The following is a 25,049-nucleotide window of genomic DNA, read 5'->3' as shown; positions in this document are numbered from 1 at the left end:
TTGTCAAGGTGTGAAGGAATAGTGAGTTGGGAGAAAGATGTCCTTTTGGAATCTTGTGAGCACTTTTGGGGAATGGTTTTGAGTTGTTTTTAACGTCTTTGAGCCCTTTGCATCATTTACATAGATGTTGAGTAGGTTGGTTATGTTGATAATAGAAGAAGTACCTGTTGGCAAAAAAGTAGCAAACTGAGAGGGGGAGTGAATTAGTTTGCTCAGAAACTTTACTTAGCTCAAACTCAATTTCAAATCTGATAGTTAATCGATGAAAGCCCAAATCAACACCACATCAATAACACACATAACACCAAGATTTTTGATGTGGAAAACCTAGTTAAGGGAAAAACCATAGTGGGAACCTACCCACAATATGATGATACCCTGTTAGAAGTATATGAAATATTACAATGGGGAATGCACATGCATTCAAGCACACTGCCTGGGGCTCACCACTCAAAACACATAACAAGGAGGTCTACAACCCTTGGGAAGACTCATTGTCTTACAAAATCATTCAGATTACATCCGGAAGATTATGAACTGATAGAATAGCATCTCCTCATGCTTGGTTACGATTTCGGTTAAGCACATATCACATACTCTTCTTTTTAGCACTTCTTCACAACTCTTCTCTACTACTGAATGATTAATACATTATTCGCACACACAGATACCTCTATCACATGATTATTACATATATTTATACAAATCATCAACCTATATTTCAAGTTCGACTTAACAATCATCACAAATTAAAAAGTTATAATCATACACTCTACAACATTACATGCAGACCAAAACAATGTCGACTAAGACATAGTGTTGGTCCTTACAATCGGAATGGCAACTAGGTGACAAAAACTCAATTCAGGGATTGGACATCCTTACTAAACAACTAGCTTTCCTTTAGCAAATGCTCATTTACTTATCAACCAAGGACGTATACTTGAAACAGGCCAGCATGGTATGTGCACTAATTTCATATTGCAACCATTCTATCCTACTGCAAGAAGGGAAATTCTTTAAAATAAACGCAAAAACATAATGAACTAATGCTTAATTAGAACTCACAACTGAAAGTAACTTAAGCAACTTCTATCAAATGATAATGTTCTGGCAAACAGATAGGAACTACTCTGCCCGTTGTGGCTTTCACAGGATCTGTTTCCAATGGCTGCAGGAACAGTCAAACTCTGAAACAACAACTATTGCAAGATGGAAACTAACTGAAAAACACAAAGGGACTACTCGCCAAGTGGGCCCTCCTTGAGTGACTATATCCAGAATTCTCAAATAACAATTGATAAGCTTAAGATAACATGAATTTCTTTATTCCAGATTGACTACAAAAATACATGAGTCTGAAAGTTGAGTATTACAAATTCTATGGTCGTTTTGTGTCCTCGAGAGGAGATAGAGACCTTTTATTTATATGGAAACTTATAACAGATTCCTAACTAATAAGCACATATCCCAACGGAATAGGCAAACAGGTTTATTATACTTAAAAGAAGAAGTCAGCGCAGGAAAACATAATCAACATCTGTCTTGTAGCTGAGAAGATATAGCATGACTTGCTTCCTAGATCTAAGCTCCACTAAGAACAGCTATAAATGTCTCATAAACCATGTTGCTAAAGAAACGGTCAAGTGGCTTTGATCTTCTTTAATGTTGCTTTTCCTTGATTGGATCTGTATTGTGGCGACATGCTTGATGTTCCTTTAAATCCCCAGGTTGGTCTTTCCTTCTTCTTAGCTCTTCTTAGCCGACCTTGCATCATGATGCTAACATGCACAAAAAAACATGTGTATATACTAATGTTAACATAACATAAATTAAACCATACTTAAGATTGATTTAGATATTTTGCATAGATAAACCATTTACAAACCATTATATGACAACCTTAAGTATCAAAATAATTAGTTCCAGAAACACTTAGAAAGGCATTAACTAGGAGAGTATCTCGATCCAAACATCATCTAATCACAAGACCTAGGGAGGAATACTATGACAAAAACTTATCAAAATGGAGCCATTATTTAGGCTCATCACATAGTATGGACCTAAAACACCACCTCAAACATGAAACATTCCAAGAATTATGCCTCAAACATCTGCAACACGCTACAATCATCATGTCGACCAAGAACATAAAGAACACCACTGGATCAAAGAAAATCATCAATAATGCGCATAACGATCAATGCGGACCATCAACACGGATAGGACATGATCTAGAAACATCCACAAGCATCATGAATTACCACAACAACAACCACAACATCACCACTTACTAGAATCTTCATTATCATTATACCGAACCTCAAGAACACTAACTAAACTGACTATCAGACATAAAGATTCACTTGCGAACCTCCAAATCACGAACCATCTAAATTGAGGACACATATGAACGTCCCAAACATTGCCAAATCCACAAACCAATATATTGCAACACAGAGCAATGCCGAGCAAAATCCAAAACACTGAGCAACTGAGAAACCACCCACAATAACGGATCTCATAACTCGATCAAATCTCCATGCGGACCACTAAAACTATAGCTAAATCAACTAGAGATACTTATCTCAAAACCCTTTAATCCACAACAACTCATCTGCAACACACTGACCAAATCAACTCATTTAATCTATCTGCAACACTGAAACATACAAAGGAATATGTTGACATCAATGACCACATTATTTCAACAAACTTCTCAACAATATCCAACAAGATTCTCCCCCTTAGGCATTGATGGCAACATATGAATGTGAAAGACAATCAATGCAAATAAAGAAAATAATCAACTCCCCCTTAGATCATGCACACAGCTCAACACAAGTTTTTCACATAGATCTCTCCCCCTTTGTAATCAATGCTAAAGGCAATTATTGCAAAACTTCTCTCAACAATCTCCCCCTTTGACCAAACTCTCTCTCCCCACAACTAAACATCAAAACTAACAAATCTGAACATCTGAATCGCCACACTAACTACTCCCCCTGAGTAGCAGCCACCACTCATCAATATAGATCATAAGATATGACTGTGAAATCTACCGGATTGATGCAGCTCAATGAATCTTAGTTCTCATCAAGAGGGGCAATCACCCCTAGCTTCTCTTTGAGATACCCAAAACTATCCTTAGGCAAAGCCTTCGTGAAGATATCTACAATTTGTTCCTTTGTAGATACATACTCAAATCTGACTTCCTTCTCATTCATCTTTTCTCTCAAGAAATGAAACTTGATTGATATATGCTTAGTCTTTGAATGCAGCGCCAAATTTTTAGAAATGTTGATAGCACTTGATTATCACAGTATATAGCAGTAGGATCATCAAAAACAACTCTAATATCTTTTAACATTTGTTTCATCCATACCAACTGAGTACAATTGCTAGCAACAACAATATATTCAACTTCTACAGTAGATAAAGAAATTGTATTTTGCTTCTTCCTCATCCATAAGACCAATCTCTTTCCCAAGAAAAAAGCACCACCACTAGTACTTTTTTTGTCATCCACATCACCTACCCAATTAGTATCAGTAAAAGCACTTAAAGTGAAATCATCATCTTTAGGATACCACAAACCAAAATCAACTGTCCCTTTCAAATATCTGAAAATTCTTTTCACAACTACGACATGAGATTTCTTAGGATCGACTTGAAATCTAGTAACAAGACAAACAACATTCATAATATTCGGTCTAGTCTGAGTCAAATATAACAATTCACCAATCATATATCTATATCTAGTCTAATATGCTTTCGGAGAATCATCAACTTACATCCGATCACCATAGGAGTACCAACTGGCTTTGAATCATCTAAACCAATTTTCTTTAACAATTCCATTACATACTTGGATTGAGATATAAAAATGTCTTTATCCAATTGAGTAATTTGCAATCCCAAAAATAATTTCATATCACCAATCATAGACATCTCGAACTCATTTTGCATTTCATCTGCAAACTTCTTGCACAAACCATCATCTCCACCAAAAATAATATCATCAACAAATACTTCAACAATCAAAATGTTATCATGATCAATTTTGAAATACAAATTACTATCAGTAGTACCTTTATTGAATCCAAGCTTCAACAAATACTTATCCAATCTAACATACCAAGCTTTTGGGGTTTGCTTGACTCCATACAATGCTTTCTTCAATCTGCAAACCATATCTCCCTAATTTGTCAACTAAAATCCATCTTGTTGCTCTATATAAACTTCCTCTTCCAACTCACCATTAAGAAAAGTTGACTTGACATCCATCTGATACACTTTAACGTCTTTGTACGCAGTATAAGAAAGAAACAATCTAACAACTTCTATTCTTGCCACCAAAGCAAAAGCCTCCTCAAAGTCAATTCCTTCCATCTGAAAATAACCCTTACAAACAAGTCTTTCTTTATTCCTAACATCCACCTTTTTCATCCAATTTGTTTCGAAAAACCCATTTAGTCCCAATTACATTTTTATCCTTAGGTCTGGGAACAATAATCCATGTATTATTCTTTTCAATCTAGTTCAATTATTCTTCCATTTCTTTAACCCAATTTTCATCTTTGCATGCTTCACTAACATCCTTAGGTTCAATCTTAGAAATCAAGCAATATCCTTCAACAATTCTTCTTCTAGTCATCACACCTCTATTCTTATCTCCTATGATCTGATTTTGTATATGATTCAATCTTACATACCTCAGAGTCTTAGGATTTTCCTGATTTTCAAACTCTTGAGCTCTTTCTTCTGCATTAGCACTTGCACCTTCTCCTTCATTCTTGGGCTTTTTCGGAACAATCTGAATTTTATTCTGGGTCTACATTTGCTTTCCTTGATCCTCTTAATCATATCTGAAGCATCTGGGCTAATACTCATTTCCTTCATCAACTTTCACATTAGCACTTTCAACTATCTTTTTCAATCTCTTATTATAACACCGATAGGCCTTGCTCTTAGTAGAATAACCAAGAAAGATTTCTTCATTACATCTAGCATCAAACTTCCCTAGATCTTCATCTCTTCTGATATAGCATTTACTACCAAAAATTTTGAAATATCTAACTGTAGGAACATGACCAAACCATAACTCATAAGGACTCTTACCGGTATCACCTTTAATATGCACCTGGTTAAGAGTATATACAACAGTACTCACAACTTCTCTCCAATAGATATGCGAAACATTTCCTTCAATCATCATTGTTCTATTCTTCCTCTCCATAACACCATTCTGATGAGGGGTCTGCAGAGCAGATAACTGTCTCTTCACTCCACGCTCTTCACAAAAAGCGTTGAACTCACTGGAAGTGAATTCACCGCCACTGTCAAATCTCAGACACTTCAACTTCAATCCTATCTCAGTCTCAACCATGGCTTTGAAAATCTTGAACTTCTCCAAGGCTAAAGTTAAATTTTTCCCTTGAGAAAGTAACCCACATCATCCTTGAATAGTCATCAATCAGCAACATGAAATACCTATCTCCCTACAAGCTTCTTACTCTAGAAGGACCGCACAAAACAGTATGCACAAGATCCAATAATCCATTAAAACTATACTATTTGCTTTTAAATGTAACTTTTGTCTGCTTTCCTAATTCACATTCCTTGCATACTGGATTAGTAGGTTTTACCAACTTAGGAAGATCTCTTACTGCTTGAGTAGAAATTATCCTAACCATGCAATCAAAATTTACATGACACATCCTTCTATGCCATAACCAACTTTCATCAATCTAAGCAATCAAGCAACTTTTACCACCAGCATTCAAGTAAAAAATATTACCTTTAGTCTTTGTCCTTGATGCAATCTCAATTCTAGAACCACTTAAGATTTTACACTTGTCATTCTTGAATTGTAAATCATATCCCTTGTCAACCATATGTCCAACACTCAAAAGATTATGCTTTAGACCTTCTACGTATAAGACATCATCAGTATTATGCTTACCATCAAAAGAAATGGAACCCTTACCACAAATTATACCAGCTTTGCCATCACCAAATTTTACTACACCACCATCATACCTTTCCATACTCACAAACTTACTTTTATCACCTATCATATGATGAGAGCAGTCATTGTCAATAACCAAATCATCTTTCTCTTCAACTTTAGTAGCCAAAGCTTTCTCCTCATTAATGTAACTAGTAGAATCAGTAGGCACTGGATCATCTTCCTTGATAGCAATAACCACCCATTCATCTCCTGAATTTCCCTTATCAGATTCATCATCTGTCACACCTTCATCAGCAACATAATAACATTTCTTTTGATATTTAGGCTTGTATGGTTTGGACTTAGGAACTCTTTCCGGACACCTTGAGGCAAAATGTCCTATCTTATTACATGAAAAACATTTAAGAGGCATTTTTCCTTCATACTTACCAACTCCTTTCAACAATCTCCTAGCAATCAAGGCTTCAAACTCCTCAAGCTCTCTTTCTTCTTCTTCAAGTTCTCTCATCTCCTTCTCATATCTAGACACCCTTGTAGAACTTTCTCTCTGATCATATCTCTGATTCCCAGAAACAATAGCTTTGAATGCAAATTCTGACTTAGGAAGAGTTTCACCAAATTCTCTCAACTTAAAGGTAGCAAGCTTTCCAATCGGCATGTTTCTAGTCACATTTGTCACGGTTTGGATCTCCTCAATAGCAACAACCTTGTGCTTGTAAGCAGGAGGCAACGATCTCAACACTTTAGCTACAATATCTGATCCTTCCAACCCTCCACCGGCACATATGATATTCAACACAATCTCATTCACTTTCTGCATAAAAGAAGTAATGTTCTCATCTTCGCCCATCTTCAACAATTCATACTTTCTCTTCAAGCTCTGCAACTTGACAATCTTCACATGACTGTCACCTTCATACAAAGTTTCCAACTTCTTCGAAATCTCATGAGCAATCTGCAAATCCATAACATTTGTCATTTCAGAATCAGTTAGGGCACTCAACAATGCTTTCTTAGCTCTAATATCGAATTCAGCTTCCTTTATCTCATCTGGAGTTGTAAGACCATTCGGAGGAACATTATAACATTCTTAGTAATCTTCTAGTAATCTTTACCGATGCATCTCAAGTGACACTCCATCCAGTTTTTTTCCAAAGAGTGTAATTCGTTCCATCAAATCTCAGACTATCTTTCTTGGAAGCATAGATTTCCATCCCGGATCACTTCAAGCGGTCAAGCTTCTTTCAGAGGATTTAGCTCTGATACCAATTGTTAGCAACAAGGCAACAAACTGAGAGGGGGGTGAATCAGTTTGTTCAAAAACTTTACTTAGCTCAAACTCAATTTCAGATCTTATAGTTAATCAATGAAGGCACAAATCAACACCACATCAATAACACATAACACCAAGATTTTTGACGTGGAAAACCCGGTAAAGGGAAAAACCACGGTGGGAACCTACCCACAATATGATGATACCTTGTTAGAAGTATATGAAATATTACAATGGGAAATGCACATGCATTCAGGCACACTGCCTAGAACTCACTGCTCAAAACACATAACAAGGAGGGCTACAACCCTTGGGAAGACTCACTATCTTATAGAAACATTCAATTACATTCGAAAGATTATGAACTAATAGAATAGCATCTCCTCATCCCTGGTTACAGTTCCGATTAAGCACATATCAAATACTCTTCTCTTTCGCACTTCTTCACACCTCTTCTCTACTACCGAATGATTAATACATTATTAGCACACACCGATACCTCTCTCACATGATTATTACATATATTTATACAAATCATCAACCTATATTTCAAGGTCGGATCAACTTCACAAATTACAAAGTTATAATCATACATGCTACAACATTACATGCGGACCAAAACAATGTCGACTAAGACATAGTATGGACCTAAATCACCACCTCAAACATGAAACACCTCCAAGAATTATGTCTCGAACATCCGCAACACACTACAATCATCATTTTGGCCAAGAACATGAAGAAAACCACTGGATCAAAGAAAATCATCAATAACGTGCACAACGATCAATGCGAACCATCTACAAAGGTAAGACATGATCTAGAAACATCCACAAGCATCATGAATTACCATAGCAACAACCGCAACATCACCACTTACTAGAATCTTGATTATCATCATACTGAACCTCAAGAACACTAACTGATCTGACTGTCAAACAAAAAGATTCACTTGCGGACCTCCAAATCACGAACCATTTGAATAGAGGACACATATGAATGTCCCAAACACTGCCAAATCTGCAAACCAAGATATTGCAACGCGAAGCAATGCGAAGCAAAATCCAAAACATTGATCAACACCGAACAATTGGGAAACCACCCATAATACCGGATCTCATAACTTGATCAAATCTCCATACGAACCACTAAAACTATAGCTGAATCAACTAGAGATACTTATCTCAAAACCCTTTAATCTGCAACAACTCATCTGCAACACACTGACCAAACCAACTCATTTAATTTGTTTGCAACACTGAAACATACAGAAGAATATGTTGACATCAATGACAACATATTATTCCAGCAAACTTCTCAACAATATCCAACAGTACCAATAGTGGTGCATTTTTCTTGGGAGGTAGATTGGTCTCCTGGCTCTGCAAGAAGCAAGATTTAGTCTCTTTATCCACTATAGAAGTGGAATAAATTGTTGTAACATCCTGCTATACTTAAGTGATGTGGATGAAGCAGACTTTAGAAGATGTCAAGGTGGTTTATGATGAACCCATTCCTATTATGTGTGATAATAGTACAATAAATATTTCAAAGAATCATGTGATGAATTCAAGAACCAAGCACGTTTCTATTTGGTGTCACTCCTTAAGGGAGAAAGTTGTAGAGAAGGAAGTCGAATTAAAGTATGTGCCCACTAAGGACTAGATTGCAAACATATTCACCAAGGCACTTTCAAATGATACATTTAAGTATCTTTGACACAAGCTAGGGGTTATTGCCCCTCCTTCCAACTAAGATGCATATAATGGTGCATCCATCCAAGGGAGAGAATTTCAAGATATATCCTTAGTCCTCGATTGATGTGGAGTGTTGCTCTCAAGGGAAGCTGGTGACTGGTATATTGTTGTTGTAAAGGAAGAGATTTTTGGATACAAAATTAAAGGGAGAGTTATATGTTAGAATGATAATAATGTATATCTATGTGTCCTTTGTCCTTGATGTCAAAGGAGGAGAAATATCAGCAAAGAATGAGAGATACACCTAAGCAAGAGAGATATTGTTGATAGGGAGAGTCTGTGCATATGTTTGTAATGTTATATATGGTGTTGTCATTAATGACAAAGGGGGAGATTGTTGGTAATATGTGTTGTCATTGATGTCAACCTAATGTCTAACAATATGTGTTGTCCTTGATGTTGGGCAGTTGTCGTGTGGTCATTGAATTTGTTGTGTTGTCATGATTTGTTGAGAAAGATATACAATATTAATGGTTGATGGTTGCAGTTGTAATCGGTTGTGGATGTCCACCTTTCTTGGTGTCTAATGTCTATATTTAGTATGATGTGTTGATGGTAATGATGATAAGTTGTGGATTTGTAGGATGATGATGATGGTTAGGACGTGTTTTCCTTGGCCCTGACACTCTTGTTCAGGCTAATGTTTGAAGGATGATGAGATGTGATATGTAGAAAAGAGCATTTAAAGTTTGGTTGGAAGAATGTTCTGCATTTATCAGCAGCTGAGGATTTGGTCTTGCAGATTTGAACATGATATTTATGCTCTGTGGACAATGCACTACTATCTTTTTTATTTTTTTCGTGTTGCAGCTAAAGTAGCTAGTGATTATTGTTTGTTGACAATCTAGTTGTTTATCAGAAGTGGATTTGATTGGTCTGAAAAATGCTCTTCATTTCTCCACATTGATGTTTTAGGTGCTATAACTTGGAGGACATGCTTGTAATGTTTATGCATTCTCTCAATTCCAGTTTCAGGTGTTGAGGTGTTCTACAAGAAGAATTATTGATGTTCTATTCAGGACTATGTTTCCTTGCACTCTAGCAATGAAGTGTTTTGTATCTGTTTGCATTGTGTTGGTATGTACAAATGTGACAGTGAGAAATATTTGGAAATGTTGTTGGATGATCTAGGAATGTCCTTGTGTGCTCCGCATGGTGCTAGATGTTTAGGTTGGTGTTGCATTGTGTCTGGTATTGTCTTTTTGGGTAATTGATGTGATTTGGCCAACAAAGTTTTATTTTTCAGCTTGTGCTATGATTCTAATTATATGTGTTGACTTTGGAGAGTGTGTTAAGTTGTATTTGGGTCCTACCTTTGGCGTGTGTGGATCAACATTAAGTTAATTCGTCTGGATGATATGTTTTCGGCCAACTGGTTATGTGCTACATAGTTTGTCTACACATTAGGTTGTTGCTGACCTTGGATGATGTGTGCCAACGTGTGTACTATTTGGAGCTACTTAGAGAAGTGCAATATGATGTTTTTGGTCTTATCTATCTCCTGGATTGGACTGCATTCACCACAATTATGTTTGGTGGCTAGCTTAATTGGACATACGCTCATCCCCTACTCTGGGTGACCTAATTGATGTTTTGAGACTTAAAGATTGATATATATAGGATCAAATCAATATGGAATTGAGTTATGATGTGTGGCATTGTGATGTGAGTCTGTAAATCAAAATATGTGTGGGTATGCTTTCATGATCATATCATTTGCAAAATTTTGTGATGTGAAGATAGTGGAGGTGTGGTGGTGATTGTTGTTGGAGTTGGTTGCTTGTAACAATGGTTCAAATACAAGTTCATATTTGGAGAAGACTTTATCTTACTAATTCAAATGTTGTGATATTGTATCTTGCCCTAGAGAAGTGATCTTCAGTCTACAAGTCCTTTTGTATCTTGCCCTGGAGCAATGAACTTTAGCCTACAAGTCCCTATGTATTATCTCACCCTGAGATAGTGCATCTCAACTTGCAAGTCCCCTTTAGATGGCAGTATGCTTCATTGGCAGTGAACTTAAAATAGATTTGTAATCATTTTATATTGCGAACTGACTCTCATCGTGGTTTTTCCTTGTTTGGGTTTTTCACGTAAATTTGGTGTTATCTTGTGCATTGTGTTTCATTGTTCTATTTTTCATTGCTGCTAATAAGGTTCAAGATAATTTGACAATGTTTTGGAAAAATAAAGTTTAAGTTTAGTGATTTAAGGTCAATATTGATTCCACTCTCTCTACCCTCTCAATCCTAAGGTGTGTTCAACAAGAATTATTATAGACCTAAAAGCAAAATTGAAGGTGAATTATTGCAGACCTAAGAGCAAAATTTAATGGCAAATTTGCAAGCCTAAGAGCAAATTATTGTTGACCTATAAGTAGAAAATGTTGAAGATTATAAGCAGATTTCAAGAAGCTTTTTGAACATATTTGTGGAGTATCAAATCTTATTCAAGAACAAGATCATGAATTAATCACTTTATTCTTTTGGAGGTAATCTTTTGGAGGTCAGTGCCTCATTTTCAAAGAGATCGGTGTCTCTTGCTGAGTTGGTGTTTAATTATGGGGATCAATGTCTCCTATGGGTTCGTGCCTACAAAGATTGTAAGAAGTTTTCTAATACAAAAGCAATATTTTGTCATGGTTTTCTCCCGCAAGGGTTTCCATGTAAATCGTGTGTTCTTCATGTGTTTCTACTTACTTGATCTTGCAATTGTGATTGATTAAGTTTTGGTATTGCTATTTTGATTAATTAAGTGTTGAAAAGTAAAAAGTTTGTTTATTTTGTCTTTAGGTTGCTTTTGATCTTGCAATTGTGATTGATTAAGTTTTGAAGTATTGCTATTTTGATTAATTAAGTGTTGAAAAGTAAAAAGTTTGTTTATTTTGTCTTTAGGTTGCTTTCGCCACCAATGTGGATGAAAGTAGAGTGTGCTTCACTTGAGACTATAGGTAAGTTGGCTATGGCAAGAGTGGGAGGAATAAGTAATTGGAGGAAGATAGATAGTGGTGGAGGATAGTGTATTTGGATTGGATGGATATTTGCATGTCGGGGAGATTAAGGGTTGGTTTATAATTCTAGTGAGCAGATACAAAAATGTTTGAGGGGTGAAAAGCCAATATTGTTCATGTGAGGAGAAAGAAAGTGAGAAGATAAATTGGAAGGAAAGTGGGAGAATTGAATTGAATTGAATGCTTTTAATAACGTCCACGAGGCCAAATAGTCTATGGGACCCATGGGTAGCCAGCAAGAAGAGTATGCAAAGACCAAAGAGCTATCTGCTAAACCTCCTTTTCCTTTTCCTTCTGCATCTTGGATCTTAAACTAAGTAACTTGATCAAGAAATCTGTGACTCTTGTTATCTTTTCTTCTTCAAATAAATTGCTCAAGGTGTTTACATTTAGCATGTCAATGTAGTGGATCCGGATATCCTTGTAAGCTGGTCATTCCATGATATAGTGTCATCTTGTCTCCACAACCCCTTGGGTGCAATATCTACATTTTCTATCTACCCACTCCTCTTTAGGTATCATCCATCTTCCAGTTTCACATCTAAGTTGATGTGAGCCGGTTCTAATCTGAGCAATTAACATTTTTTCTTTCCATTTTATATCGAAAGTAAAGTAAGGGAAGTGGGAAAGTTATCTCAAAGGGAAGTGGGAAAGTTATCTCAAAGGGAGGAGGGAGTAGAATTTCTATTTCACCAACGTCCTCCCACCCGGATAAGCTCTTCCTCTCACCAACTAGAATTTCTTCTCCCCCCTCTATAATCATGTGCTCTCCACTTTGTAAGATTACTCTTATGACTTCTCACCACCTAAACAATTTAAACATTACAAAACATATGAAGATTAACAGCACATTTTTTCCACAGGATTCATATTAAACATGATTTATTACAGTCAGTTTTTTTCTGTTTGGATTCTTTTGAAGATCCTCCAAGCAAGCCAATTTAGTTTGTTAGGCCGCAGAAGATGTTTACAAATATCAGGGCCAAAGGTAAAATGATCCAATCGTCCAACAATCTATCTAATCCTCTACAATTTTATCAATCCTTAAAAAAAAAAAAAACATAGGCAGAATTCCAGAAAAAGAATGTCCTAAACAAGCAAAGTCTCGAGGCAGCCCCCAAAAATGCTGATAACCACTGGAAGCCATGGTGGTTTTGGGCGCAGTAAAAAAACTTTTAGAGCCAAAATTTAAACCTTTTTGCCTAAAAACCTGCAAATCAAGAATAAAACTACCTCCACAGTAATGATTTGGAAAGGGAGAAATGGGCACCTGGGTGGATTTTTCCTTAGTAAATGTCAAAATACAATGAGTTAAGCAAGAACAAAATTTTCATTTACAGTTGTCTCTCTTTTACCGGAAGGTTGGAATTGAGGATTTAAAGAAACTATCTATATAGAAAATATTGTTCTGATGTCAATTGTAATTATATTTCTTTTCTAAATGCAAGTGGATTAGTAGAATTTTCTTGGTGAAAGTGGCAATTTTATTCGATATGATAATAACAACACAGCATGTGGCTATAACAACATTGATCTGAAATAAGAAATGTTAATTGATATGTTGAAATTCCATATAAGCCACTATGAAGAGGCGACCTCTAAGTATATAATGCGAAAGAAGAGTTACGTAATGATGACTTTAAATGAAATCCTATTTCCCATTTAAAAAAAGCTATTTAGTCTGACCTAGGGACACGTATAGGAATTTGGGGTATAAAAACAATGTCAACATTTGTACTGAATTTGCTCATATAAATCTCCAATACAGGATGCTTGTTTGCTTGTATGTATAACCCGTGCATATAACAAAGAGATTCTTTGGTCAAGCCCTAATGGGGTAAACTGTCCCAGTATTCATGTTACCATTAAACTACATAATTATGGTTAAAATGAGTGCATCACACATCTAAGTCATCTTCTATGAGAAGGAATCTATAACAAATATTTTCATTTAATTATTAGATCAGAGAATCTCCTCAAAAAATACATGAACCTACACGGTACCTATTTACTTCAAAAACACTAATTTGAGGAAATGGTCATGACCAAAACCTGCAGGGCAACAACCTTTGAGGATTATTTACAATCTCTAATTCGGAAATTCAAGCAGGCAAAATCTGCAGTGCATTTTTGCAGATTGTATAAGGCAATGATGGATATTAACTATTAAGCATTAGTAGATCAGCTATTAGATTTCAGATTTTGTTCCTTGCTGTAATCTAACTAATTGAGCATATTCACCATCAGGATTATTGATAAGCTGCCAATGGGTACCTTGTTCCTTTACCCGTCCACCATGAAGCACTGCAATCATGTTAGCATTTTGAACTGTCGAAAGCCTGTGTGCTACAACAATGGTTGTCCGACTATGCATTAATTGATCCAAAGCAGACTGGACTACATTCTCTGATGCTGTATCCAATGCACTGGTTGCCTCATCCAAAAGAAGTATGGCTGGATTCTTTAAGATTGCCCTTGCAATGGCAACTCTTTGCTTCTGCCCTCCAGATAGCTGCAGCCCTCTCTCACCAACATTTGTCTGATAACCGTCAGGTAGGCCACTGATGAAGTTGTGTGCATTTGCTGATTTTGCAGCTTCTATTATTTCAGCTTCAGAAGCCCCATCTTTCCCATACTGAATGTTTTCATAGATGGTTGTTGCAAAAAGAGCAGGCTCCTGTTGCACTAGACCAATTTGCTGTCTCAAAGACCTGAGCCTTAGTTTCCTGATATCATTACCATCTATGAAGACTGCCCCTGATATTGGATCATAAAATCTCATTAGAAGGGATACAACTGAACTCTTGCCTGAGCCACTTGGACCTACCAGAGCTAGACTTGTTCCTGATTGAATATGCAAACTTAAATCCTCGAAAACAATACTATCTGGTCGAGAAGGATAGCGAAACTTCACATGACTCAATTCTATGTCACCCTTGACTTCTGTGACCTCCTCTTCCGTAAGATCGTCAGGTTCTATCTCAGTTCTTCGGTCAAGAATCCTAAAAACAGGTTCCAAAGCTTGAGATCCCTTCACAATATCAGGAGCAAGAGCAAGAGTTTCAGCCACACCAAATGCTGTGATGACCAAAACCATGAATGCTTTCATCACTTGTCCAAAGTCAGTTTCATGGTTTTTAACTAGCAAAGATGCATACCAAAATGCAAGGCCATAAGACCCAAACTGGCAAAGCTGGGAAATGCCATAGCCTAACCCGGCTATTTGGCCTCGCAAAAAATTCTTTTTCTTTGGTTCAATTAATTCTTGAGCAAAAAGACCAATAACTCTCTCTTGTGCAGAAAAAGATACAACTGTGCGGATATTGCTCACAGCTTCACCAGCTACCATGCTTGCTTTAGAATATGCACTGTTGAAATCTCCACAAAATCCCTTCATAAAAAGTTGCTGAAATAAAATAAAAGAAGTTATTAAACTCATGAGACAATTGAATCAATCAATCTTCTTTATCTCTGGACATGACCAAAACTGAAAAGGAGAATTACCTCAGCTACAGAAGCACCAATCAGAAACGGAAATGTTGCAAGGATAACTGAAGCTATACGCCAATTAAGCATGAATGCAATGACAAATGCAGTCACTGTAAGTGCTACATTCTGCACAATTGTTGACATGCGATCAGCAATAGCACCTCTAACTAATGTTGTATCGGTTGCCAAACATGATGTTAACATTCCGCTACTATTTTCAGTTGAATCAAACCAACCTATCTCGTTCCGTAAAATTGCTGCAATTCATGCAAGTTACAAGATGATCATATCAAGGTATAAATTCGTTTTCCATGTCAATTAGATTCTGTGAACACCTCTTCATGTAAATAAACTCAAATTACTTTACTCAATTTACTAAAGTGTAAAGTCAAGATGAATAAACTCGTATATACCTGAGAACATCATTTCTCGGATGCGTGTAGTGAGTTGCTCCCCCATTAAGGTATAGAAATAGTGCTGCAATAAATATATCAGCACAGTAGCAACTGCTGCTCCACTGAATATAATAGAAATTTTCTCAACTTCATGCTTGATATGCAGCTTGTCAGGAGAGTAGAAGGTGATTAAAACATGTGTAATGGCAAGAGCAAAAAGTGGTGTCTCCACACCTGCCATTATTGCCCCTAGAGTGCCTAGTATGGCAAAAGGCCACTCTGGTATGTTCAGTTTAAGCAGTCGCCAGATTGAAGGCCTCATAAATGATGGTGGTTGTTCACCTTTCGATCCCTTGATATCCAAATTTTCTTTTCCAATAGAATCAAATCTAATGCTATTAACTCCAGATCTAAAACTTTGCGAGGAAAATAAGGATTCAAGGGATTGCCTACAGAACACCATACAAAAGGTCATTTATCCAAAAAAAGTTATTTGAAATCAAAAAAATTACAGAATTAGCAAAACCAAATAATTCTCACCTGGATTTCCTGCTACTTTCATGTTCTTCCCGTGCAGGTCCACTTTCTGTCGCTTCTTGCAGCTGCACAAGAGAAAAATATGCCCCATCTTTCCCTTTTGAAATCAATTCCTGGTGTGAACCACTTTCTACAACTTTGCCGTTTTGTAACACTGCAATGGTATCAGCATTTCGAATTGTAGATAGTCTATGAGCCACCACTACTGTGGTCCGGCCTATCATAATGTTTTCAAGAGCTTGCTGAACAATCTGCTCTGATTCTGCATCCAATGCACTTGTTGCTTCATCCAAAAGTAAAATTTTCGGACTCTTCAGCATTGCTCTAGCAATAGCTACTCGTTGCTTCTGCCCTCCAGAAAGTTGTGTTCCTCTCTCACCCACCTACTTTTCAGATATTTTAAATCAGATCTAAGCTTGCCTGGAGACTGGAACTTAAATAGAAAAAAGAAATTGTCTTGCTAGTAATTGCACCTGGGTATTGTAGCCATTGGGTAGATTTTCTATAAAGGAGTGAGCATTAGCAGCCTTTGCAGCTTCTTTAATCTCCTCCATGCTTGCATTGTCCTTACCATACAAAATATTTTCAATTATACTAGTTGCAAATAATACTGGTTCCTGACTGACCAATCCAATCTGATCCCGTAACCACTTCAGTTGCAGGCTCCTCAAATTGTGCCCATCCAGTAGCACTTCACCTACATAAATGTAATATGTAAATGGATTTCATTATCTACTTAAATATTGATTTAAAAGACAAGGAAATTATTTCCTTTCCCTGCATCTAATTTTGAGATTCATTCCAATTGAGCCAGATTTTTTTTTTTTAAATCACAACCATGTGGTATGAAAATGTATTTTATTTGCTGGTATCCAGAAATTGTGAAATATCCTCTCAATATATTCTTAGCAACCAATCATGGAACATATGGATGCAAATATATGTTTAGAATAAATGGTTGTAATTTACCTGCAGAAGGATCATAAAAGCGCTCTATTAAGGATATAATTGAGCTTTTCCCCGACCCACTATGTCCAACAATCGCCACTGTCTTTCCAGCAGGAATTGAAAGGTCAAAATCTTGAAAGATGATATCAGGTCGAGATGGATAACTGAAGCAGACCTTGCGTAATTCGATATGCCCCTCAACATGTGATAAAGTCTCGCCTTCCAATAGGTTATAACTCATTGTTGGTTTCTGTTTGATCATTTGAATAATGTTATATGCAGCTGCTTTCCCCTTGCCAAATGCACCCAAGTTTGGAGCCGCTTGACCAAGAGCACTAGATACGCATTGAAGAAGGAAGAAAAGTGAGAAGACATAAGCATGCAAAAATATCGTATATCATGTTATTCAATGAATTCTGGATTTTATTCCAGATTTCTAAAAGCTTACATTCCACTGATAATGACATTGAAAATGGTTGTGAATGCTTCACCACCACTGGTTTCTCCATGTCTGACAAGGACACCCGCATACCAAAGAAGCAATGCCCATGCACCAAACACTGATCCATATGTAAATCCTACACCCAATCCTTTCGCAATACCCCCTTTCTTCCCCAACTTTAGAGTAGTTCCAAGAGCTCTTGAATAAGCTTGAATAGCCTTGGTCTCTCCCACAAATGAATACACAGTACGCACTTGAGATATTGCCTGTTCTTGAGGAAAAAACATGGTCATGACAAAGTTGTTTTATATTGCAGTAGTGCCTTTTCTTTATCAATTTGATGACAATGATGAGGATTCCTTAAAGCAAATAATAAAACAGGATAACAGAGGAAATAATCTACCAACTTCAAACTTAACGTTAGTAGTGATTCTTATGTAGATCACAAGAGAAGTGGAAAGATAAAATTATGAATAGAGAAAAAACTCTCCGAAATTTTAATGGAGTCTCCTATTGAGGTCATAAGATGTCATAAAATCAGATGAAGTAATACACAATGCAAATAATATAAATAGATATCATGGACCAGCTTCCCTTTAAGTGAAAACTCAGATCTAGAGAAGTTAAGATTTATGAGGGTTCATAACCTCTTGTGAATATTAAATCATGAGCATCACTAAAGACATCATACATAAGTAGCATCTTTGAAGTTCAGAATCTTGTCAAGGATTAGAACTCAGGCTTCCCTGTAACTATCTCACCATAATCATACAATCCATAAATTCAATATAGTTGAGATGACTCTTCATAATTCAATAGCAATAATTGTATGACCACCATGTCTCCATCAAGACCAATTAAACACCCTTGCACAGTTACCAAGACCAAGAGTAAAAGGACCTTGTGTGTTAGTACCAAAATTAGTCCCCCTACAAAAATTTCATGTGCAGTCAAGATTATAGTTAGTAATTATATCATTCTTGTCATGTTATCAAGGCCAGTTAAGTATCCTTTTAGTCAAATCACCAAGTTGTCAAACTTTTGGTCTACTTTTGTCAAAGCTGATAATGTTTGCAGGTTGCTCAATGGAGAGGAGATAAGGAATAAAGATGATCAAACTCTTGAATTGCTAGCATTTCCTCAAAGTGACATATCAATGCAAGGCAAAGCACAAAAGGAGCAGCCTAGAATCACCTCAAAGTAAAACTAGATTTGATCACCAAATTCAAAGTGGCAAAGATCCTAGGGAACCACATCATAAGAGTAATCAAGTCCAATTGATTGTCACATATTTTCAACAGTTGAACCAAGGGAAAGTTGTGCTCTAATGACAACGATGGCATAAATATGCAATCAGTGGCAATGCTTGTTTTGAAGCAATTGGAGATTCTTTGGTTAATTTTCTTGCAATAGATACTAACACATCCAATTTCACTTAAATCACCTTTTCTTGCATTCTTTTGGAGGTTGATACTTCCAAGGATCTCCTTGCTGATATCACCTTCAAGGTTGATAGTAACAGTTGGACTCAAGCACTTGATTATGAAGGCTTTCCCTTTAGATGTTGAAGATGTTTTGAAATTGGTCATACTGTTCATAATTGTTCCAGGCCCAGGTTTAAAGCTGATCATCAAGGCTCTTGGTGGGTAGACGCCCACCCACATCACTACATGACTGCTCATCCTGCACATGCTGAGAAGGTGCTTGATTCTAAGCAACCCTCCCCTCAGACTTTGCCAACCTCATTTGTGTCAGTGGCTGGAGCTTTTTTCGGGAGCGACAATGAGAGTAGGACTCACAATATGAATGCTTCTATTTAGACTCTTGCGGCTTTCGATACTTCTCAGATGCTTGATAATTCCAAGTCTTTGGATTGATCTGTGATCTCTCTTGAGCCTTCGGCCTCTTGTGAATGGGCTGGTGGGAGGGATAATATGCGCAGCATCACAGTCAAAGAACAAATCACTGTGGGCTCCCCTCAATCAGCCCAAGCTTGGACAAAAGTAGAGAGGAAGAAGAATAAACCATCCCATGAAATGACATTAAGATCTTCCAAGAAAGAGAAGAATCCTGAAAGTTAAATAGCTTTGAGGTCCTGATAAGCTGCAAGTTTGTGTGGGTCTAACCACCTTTGCTTGCCTTTAGCGTAGCATAGGTTTTGTTACTGTAAGTGGCAACAGTAACCATTTTGATTTGGCCAAAATGGCTCCTCTTATGTAATTGTTCCTAGCTGGGGACAATCTAGATGCACCCCTATTTATGGGCTGATGCATTTCTTGTTTTTCAAATTGATATATACTTACTGCAGCCTTGGTTGTGCATAATGAATCCAAAAATTTAAAAAAATGCGGTCCTAATTTCTATCCTTGCCATAGAGGAAATAAAATACTTTGGTAGCCTGAAATAGGCTTTCCTTGGCTTTAAGATTTGCTTTGTTTCTTTGGCTAAGATGCATGTTTTATTGTTTTAAAATCAGTTTTTCTAATCTATCAATTGCCTATGTCAAAGACCATTCATGATTGGTTACTTTTATTCTTTAAATCAGAGTATCAAAACTTGCCGCGAATCAGGCGAGTTTCCCAAGTTGGCGAGTCGAGTGAAGCTCGGCGAGTTTTGGTAGCTCGTGACTCGGACTCTGCGATTTTTTCGCATAACTCGCATGACTCGCGAGTCAGGTGAGTTATGGACAAACTCGCCGAGTCCGAGCTCCAAGACTCGCACCGCAGCAGGTCACGTTTTGACTTGCAAAAAACAAAAAAAAATGTTGTTTGACATGTTTTTTTTTGTATTTCTTTTTCATTTAACCCTAAAGGTCTTCTAATTGCTAGTTGTGAGAAGAAGAGAGGAAAAGTGAGAGAGAGGAAGGAAAACAAGAGGCCATAGGTTTGCAACCAACAAGGAAGAAGAGCATCAAAGAGCCACAAATCACATTGGGGAGGCCATAGGCTTGCATTGAGAGCATCAAGGAGTCCATAGCAAAACTTCTCAACTCATTTGAAAGAGGTAAGTGTTAAACTTTGTAGATTTTGTTGGTTTATTTTGGTATGTTAATGGATTTTTTCATTTGTTTGCTAAATTTTTTTAGTTTAACAATTAACTTTCCAAATCTTGAATGTTTTTATTTTTTAGTTTAACTTCAATGAGAGAAGTAGAATAATAGCAAAGTACAAACCCTACATTTTTTTAGAAAAAATTTGTAAACATGTATTTACAATTTTTTCTTAAAAAAAGTAGGGTTTGCTGATTTTTTCTATTAGTTTATAACTTTATAAAATTTTCTTATTGCAGTAGCCCTCACGTTTTAAAAACATTCATTTTTCACAATGCCTAAAAAGGATGAGGCTTGGAAATATACTGAAGAGTTTCCTAGTAGACCAAAAAGTCAAACAAAATGTTTTTTTTGTAAAGAATTAATTTTGGTGGCATCAATAGATTTAAATACCATATTGCTGGCATACCTAGCCATGATATTGAGGTATGTAAAAAACAAATGGCTGAGGCAAAACGTGTATGTTTTGTCCAATTAGAAGCACATGAACAAGAAAAGTTAACTAAGAAGAGGCAATTGGAAGAGTTAAGTGCTATTGGCTCCCATGCACCCGCATCCGCATCCGCATCCACATCCGCAGGATGTGTTGGAGAGGGTTCTTCCATGCCTCCCTTTCGTCCTAGTGCTTCTACTTCTACTCCTCCTAGTGGCACTATTACCTTTGGCCCTAGAGTCCGGAAATCCAAGTTGGACAGTTATTTTGTGCCACGCAGTACTCTTGGGGCACAACCTTCGCTTGACAGCATGGGTTGGAACAAGGAGGTTCATGATGCTGTAAGAAAACAAATTTGCAAGTTTTGGTACTTTTGCAACATTCCATTTATTGCAGCCAGGTAATTCTTTTTTATTTGATTGCCTTAAGTTTAAAAGTAAATTTATAGTTTGAAGTTGAACTCTACTTTGTCTAATCATAATCTATTTGTGACAGGTCTCCTTATTGGCAAGGCATTGTAGATGCCATAACCATTTGTGGTGTGGGGTTTAAAGCCCCTACTGATGCTAAGTTAAGTGGCCCCCTCTTGTTAGAAATGGTTGAGGATATGAAAGTTGAGCTAGAGGACCACCGACAGTCTTGGAGCCAAAAGGGTTGCACCATCATGACAGATGGTTGGACGGATAGGAGGAATAGAACACTCCTAAATTTTCTTGTTTCCTACAGAGGTGATTGATCATTCTAATTTCTACTTCCCTAAATGCATTGAATAAATTAAATTTTGATTTGTTGATTGATACATGATAATTGATAATTATTTTGCTCTATTTTCAGGATCCACCATGTTCTTGAAGTCTATTGATACTTCCTCGTATGTGAAAAATGCCACATACTTATGTGAAGCTATTGAGGAAGTCATACAAGAGGTGGGGAAAGAAAATGTGGTGTAGATGGTGACAGATAATGCAGCAAGTTATGTTGTTGCAGGTAAACTTTGAATTTTTCAAGTCTTGATGGAGAGGCATCTATGATTATTTAAAATGTTCTTAACACATCAAAATTTCTAATTAATTTAAAATTGCTGCAGGTAAACTTTTGATGGAGAGGCACCCGAAAAATTTTTGGTCTCCATGTGCAGCCTATTGCCTTGACCTCATGTTGGAGGCTATTGGTATGCTTGAATGGGTGAAATCAATAGTTGAAAGGGCCAAAAATATCGGCAAGTTTATCTACAATCATGCATTGGTCCTTAGCATTATGAGGCAATACACAGGGCAAAAGGAGTTGGCTCGTCCTGGTATCACGAAATTTGCCTCAAACTTCCTCACACTAAAATCCTTGATGAAATCAAAGGTGGCTTTGAGGCATATGTTTGTTGGTGAGGAGTGGACTTCCTCATCCTATGCTATGACCACTGCAAGGATAGATGTGGTAAATTGCATTTTTGATGAGCTAGGTTTTTGGACCCCTTGTGGAGAAATCATGCAGGTAAATTTATTACAATTTAACATTTAGTATCTACTATTTAGTAATTTACTTTTAATTTATTAACAATTTAACTTTGCAATTTTGCTCTTTTTTTTTAATTTGTGACTTAATTGTTTTTGTTTAACATTATGTGTAGGTCACTGAGCCCCTTGTAGTTCTCCTACGAGTTGTTGATGGGGAGAAGCCCTCTATGGGCTATATATATGAGGGTATGGATAGGGCCAAAGAGGCCATTAGATCCATATATGCAAGAGATGAGGATAAGTATGGCCCCATTTGGGAGATTATTGATAGGAGATGGTAGAACCAGCTTCACAAGCCCATCCATGCAGCAGCCTATTACCTCAATCCGGCATTTCGATTCCGTGATGACTTCAAGGCGAATGAGGAGGTTATTAGTGGGCTGTATATAGTGGTACAGAAGTTGTGTACTGATGGCACAGCCTCAAGTACAACGCTCCAGCTGGATAAATATAATAATCAAGAAGGGGCAATCTTCGCAAGCAGCATGTCCATAGAGGCTCGGACACAATTGTAGCTAGGTAGAAATATATGTAAACTTAAGATTCTTAAGTTTATGGCTTATGCATTTTAATTTTTTATTTTATAATCTAGCCTTAAAGTTGGAAATGAGACTGATTTTTTTTTCTTTTCGTTATTTCAAATAGATGGTGGCAAATGTTTGGGCCCTCAACCCCAAACCTTCAAAAAATTGCCATTCGTATTTTGAGTCAGCCATGCAGCGCTTCTGGATGTGAGCGCAATTGGTCCATGTTCGAGCACATCCACTCAAAGAGGCGTAATAGATTGTCTGTGCAGAGGTTGAATGATCTTGTTTTTGTTTTACAACCTCCATCTTAGGACCAGACAGATTTTGGACACTGACTCCTCTTCGATCACTCCAGCAGAGATCGATCCAGAGTCTGAGTGGATCACTAAGTCTACCAATCCTGTCTTCACTAAGGAGGACCATGAGTGGGTTGACCAGGCAGACAGAGAGGCTGAGGTTGTGGCTATGGCAGAGGAGGAGGATAGAGCACGATCCGGCATAGGCACAACTGATGTTGATCATTGTGGCACCTCACAGGCGGAGCTATGGCTACTCAGTCATCCAGGACATACCTTAGACACCTTTGTAGGAGGCAAACAGACTACTCTAAGGCTGAGGCTGAGGATGAGCTAGAGCCTGAGCCATAGACTTGTTTTTGCTTACAGTTACATATATGTTTGGGAACATTTGATGTCATGGATTTTATATACATTTGACAACATTTATAACTCTATATATCTATGTTTTCTATTTCCTTCAGCTACAATTTACATTTCTACGTATGTGATGTATTATGTTTATGTATGTGATCAAATTAGCTTCTATTTGATGATGTTATAGTGTCTTTAAGCTTTCTTCAATAATGGGTGCATGAAACAAGTTTTAAATCGTTAAAAATCTATAAATTTCAAGGGTTTTTTTTATTTTGCCAGGTCATAGCCAAGTCACGAGTCAAGTCGGCCTTGCCGAGTCTGAGTCTAGGAACTTTGCTTTAAATCCCTCAATTTTGATGCTATTACCTTTAAGCAACTTAGTCAACTAGTCACACTTTTTATTCTTCATAAAATCAGTTGGGTTGCACTTTTAAGTGGCATTGCCACATGAGAAATACAATTTTCCTCCTATTGTTATGTGATTTACTCTTCGGCAGATCTCTTTGCCATTGTTGCCATCATCATCACAATTTTAAGTGGCATTGCCATATGAAAAGTGCAAGAATAACTTATCGTTGATTCTTCTATGCCTAGTTGTGGTTTTGTGAATGGATTTCTAGTTGAGTCACCATTTTTAACTGGCAATGCCATTGAGAATTTGAGAATGTGACTTGTACTTTGTAATTTAACCTTTATCAATTGGTTGCACTTTTTGACCACCATTGCTTGCACTTTCACCCTTTTTGGATTGCAATGCTAGGACAAAATTGTGACCACTTAAAGTTGTTTTCTACCTTGTTGCAGATTTCTGCCCGTTCAATGGTCTTGGTCGTACTTTTCCTTGGTTGAACCACTTACAATAAGCAAAATTTCATAATACTTGGACACTTTTACACTGATTGCATATTTATGCCATCGTTGCCATTAGAGCACAACTTTCCTTGGTTCAACTGTTGAAAATATGTGACATAATCAATTGGACTTGATTGATCTTATGATGTGGTTCCCTAGGATCTTTGCCACTTTGAATTTGGTGATCAAATCTAGTTAT

At 37.0% G+C, this 25,049-nt stretch overlaps 1 protein-coding gene across 1 annotated transcript in view; it reads right to left on the bottom strand.

Annotated features, from left to right (window-relative positions):
* Window positions 1-13,947: 13,947 nt before the first annotated feature.
* The window catches only part of LOC131067633 (ABC transporter B family member 13), a 67,662-nt gene continuing 56,560 nt past the window's right edge, over window positions 13,948-25,049 (bottom strand). Inside the window, exons 5-11 of the mRNA XM_058002725.2 lie at window positions 17,832-18,091; window positions 17,405-17,718; window positions 16,909-17,132; window positions 16,439-16,818; window positions 15,917-16,347; window positions 15,519-15,760; window positions 13,948-15,420 (exon numbers count right to left, since the gene is read on the bottom strand). Of these exons, the coding sequence (XP_057858708.2) occupies window positions 14,203-15,420; window positions 15,519-15,760; window positions 15,917-16,347; window positions 16,439-16,818; window positions 16,909-17,132; window positions 17,405-17,718; window positions 17,832-18,091 (3,069 nt within the window). The 3' untranslated portion in view covers window positions 13,948-14,202. The remainder of the gene's footprint in view (window positions 15,421-15,518; window positions 15,761-15,916; window positions 16,348-16,438; window positions 16,819-16,908; window positions 17,133-17,404; window positions 17,719-17,831; window positions 18,092-25,049) is intronic.

This window comes from Cryptomeria japonica, chromosome 5 (genome assembly GCF_030272615.1).
Source record: "Cryptomeria japonica chromosome 5, Sugi_1.0, whole genome shotgun sequence".
Classification (NCBI taxonomy): domain Eukaryota; kingdom Viridiplantae; phylum Streptophyta; class Pinopsida; order Cupressales; family Cupressaceae; genus Cryptomeria; species Cryptomeria japonica.
Note: the sequence above shows the minus strand (reverse complement) of the source record. Positions and strands in the feature narration are given on the sequence as shown.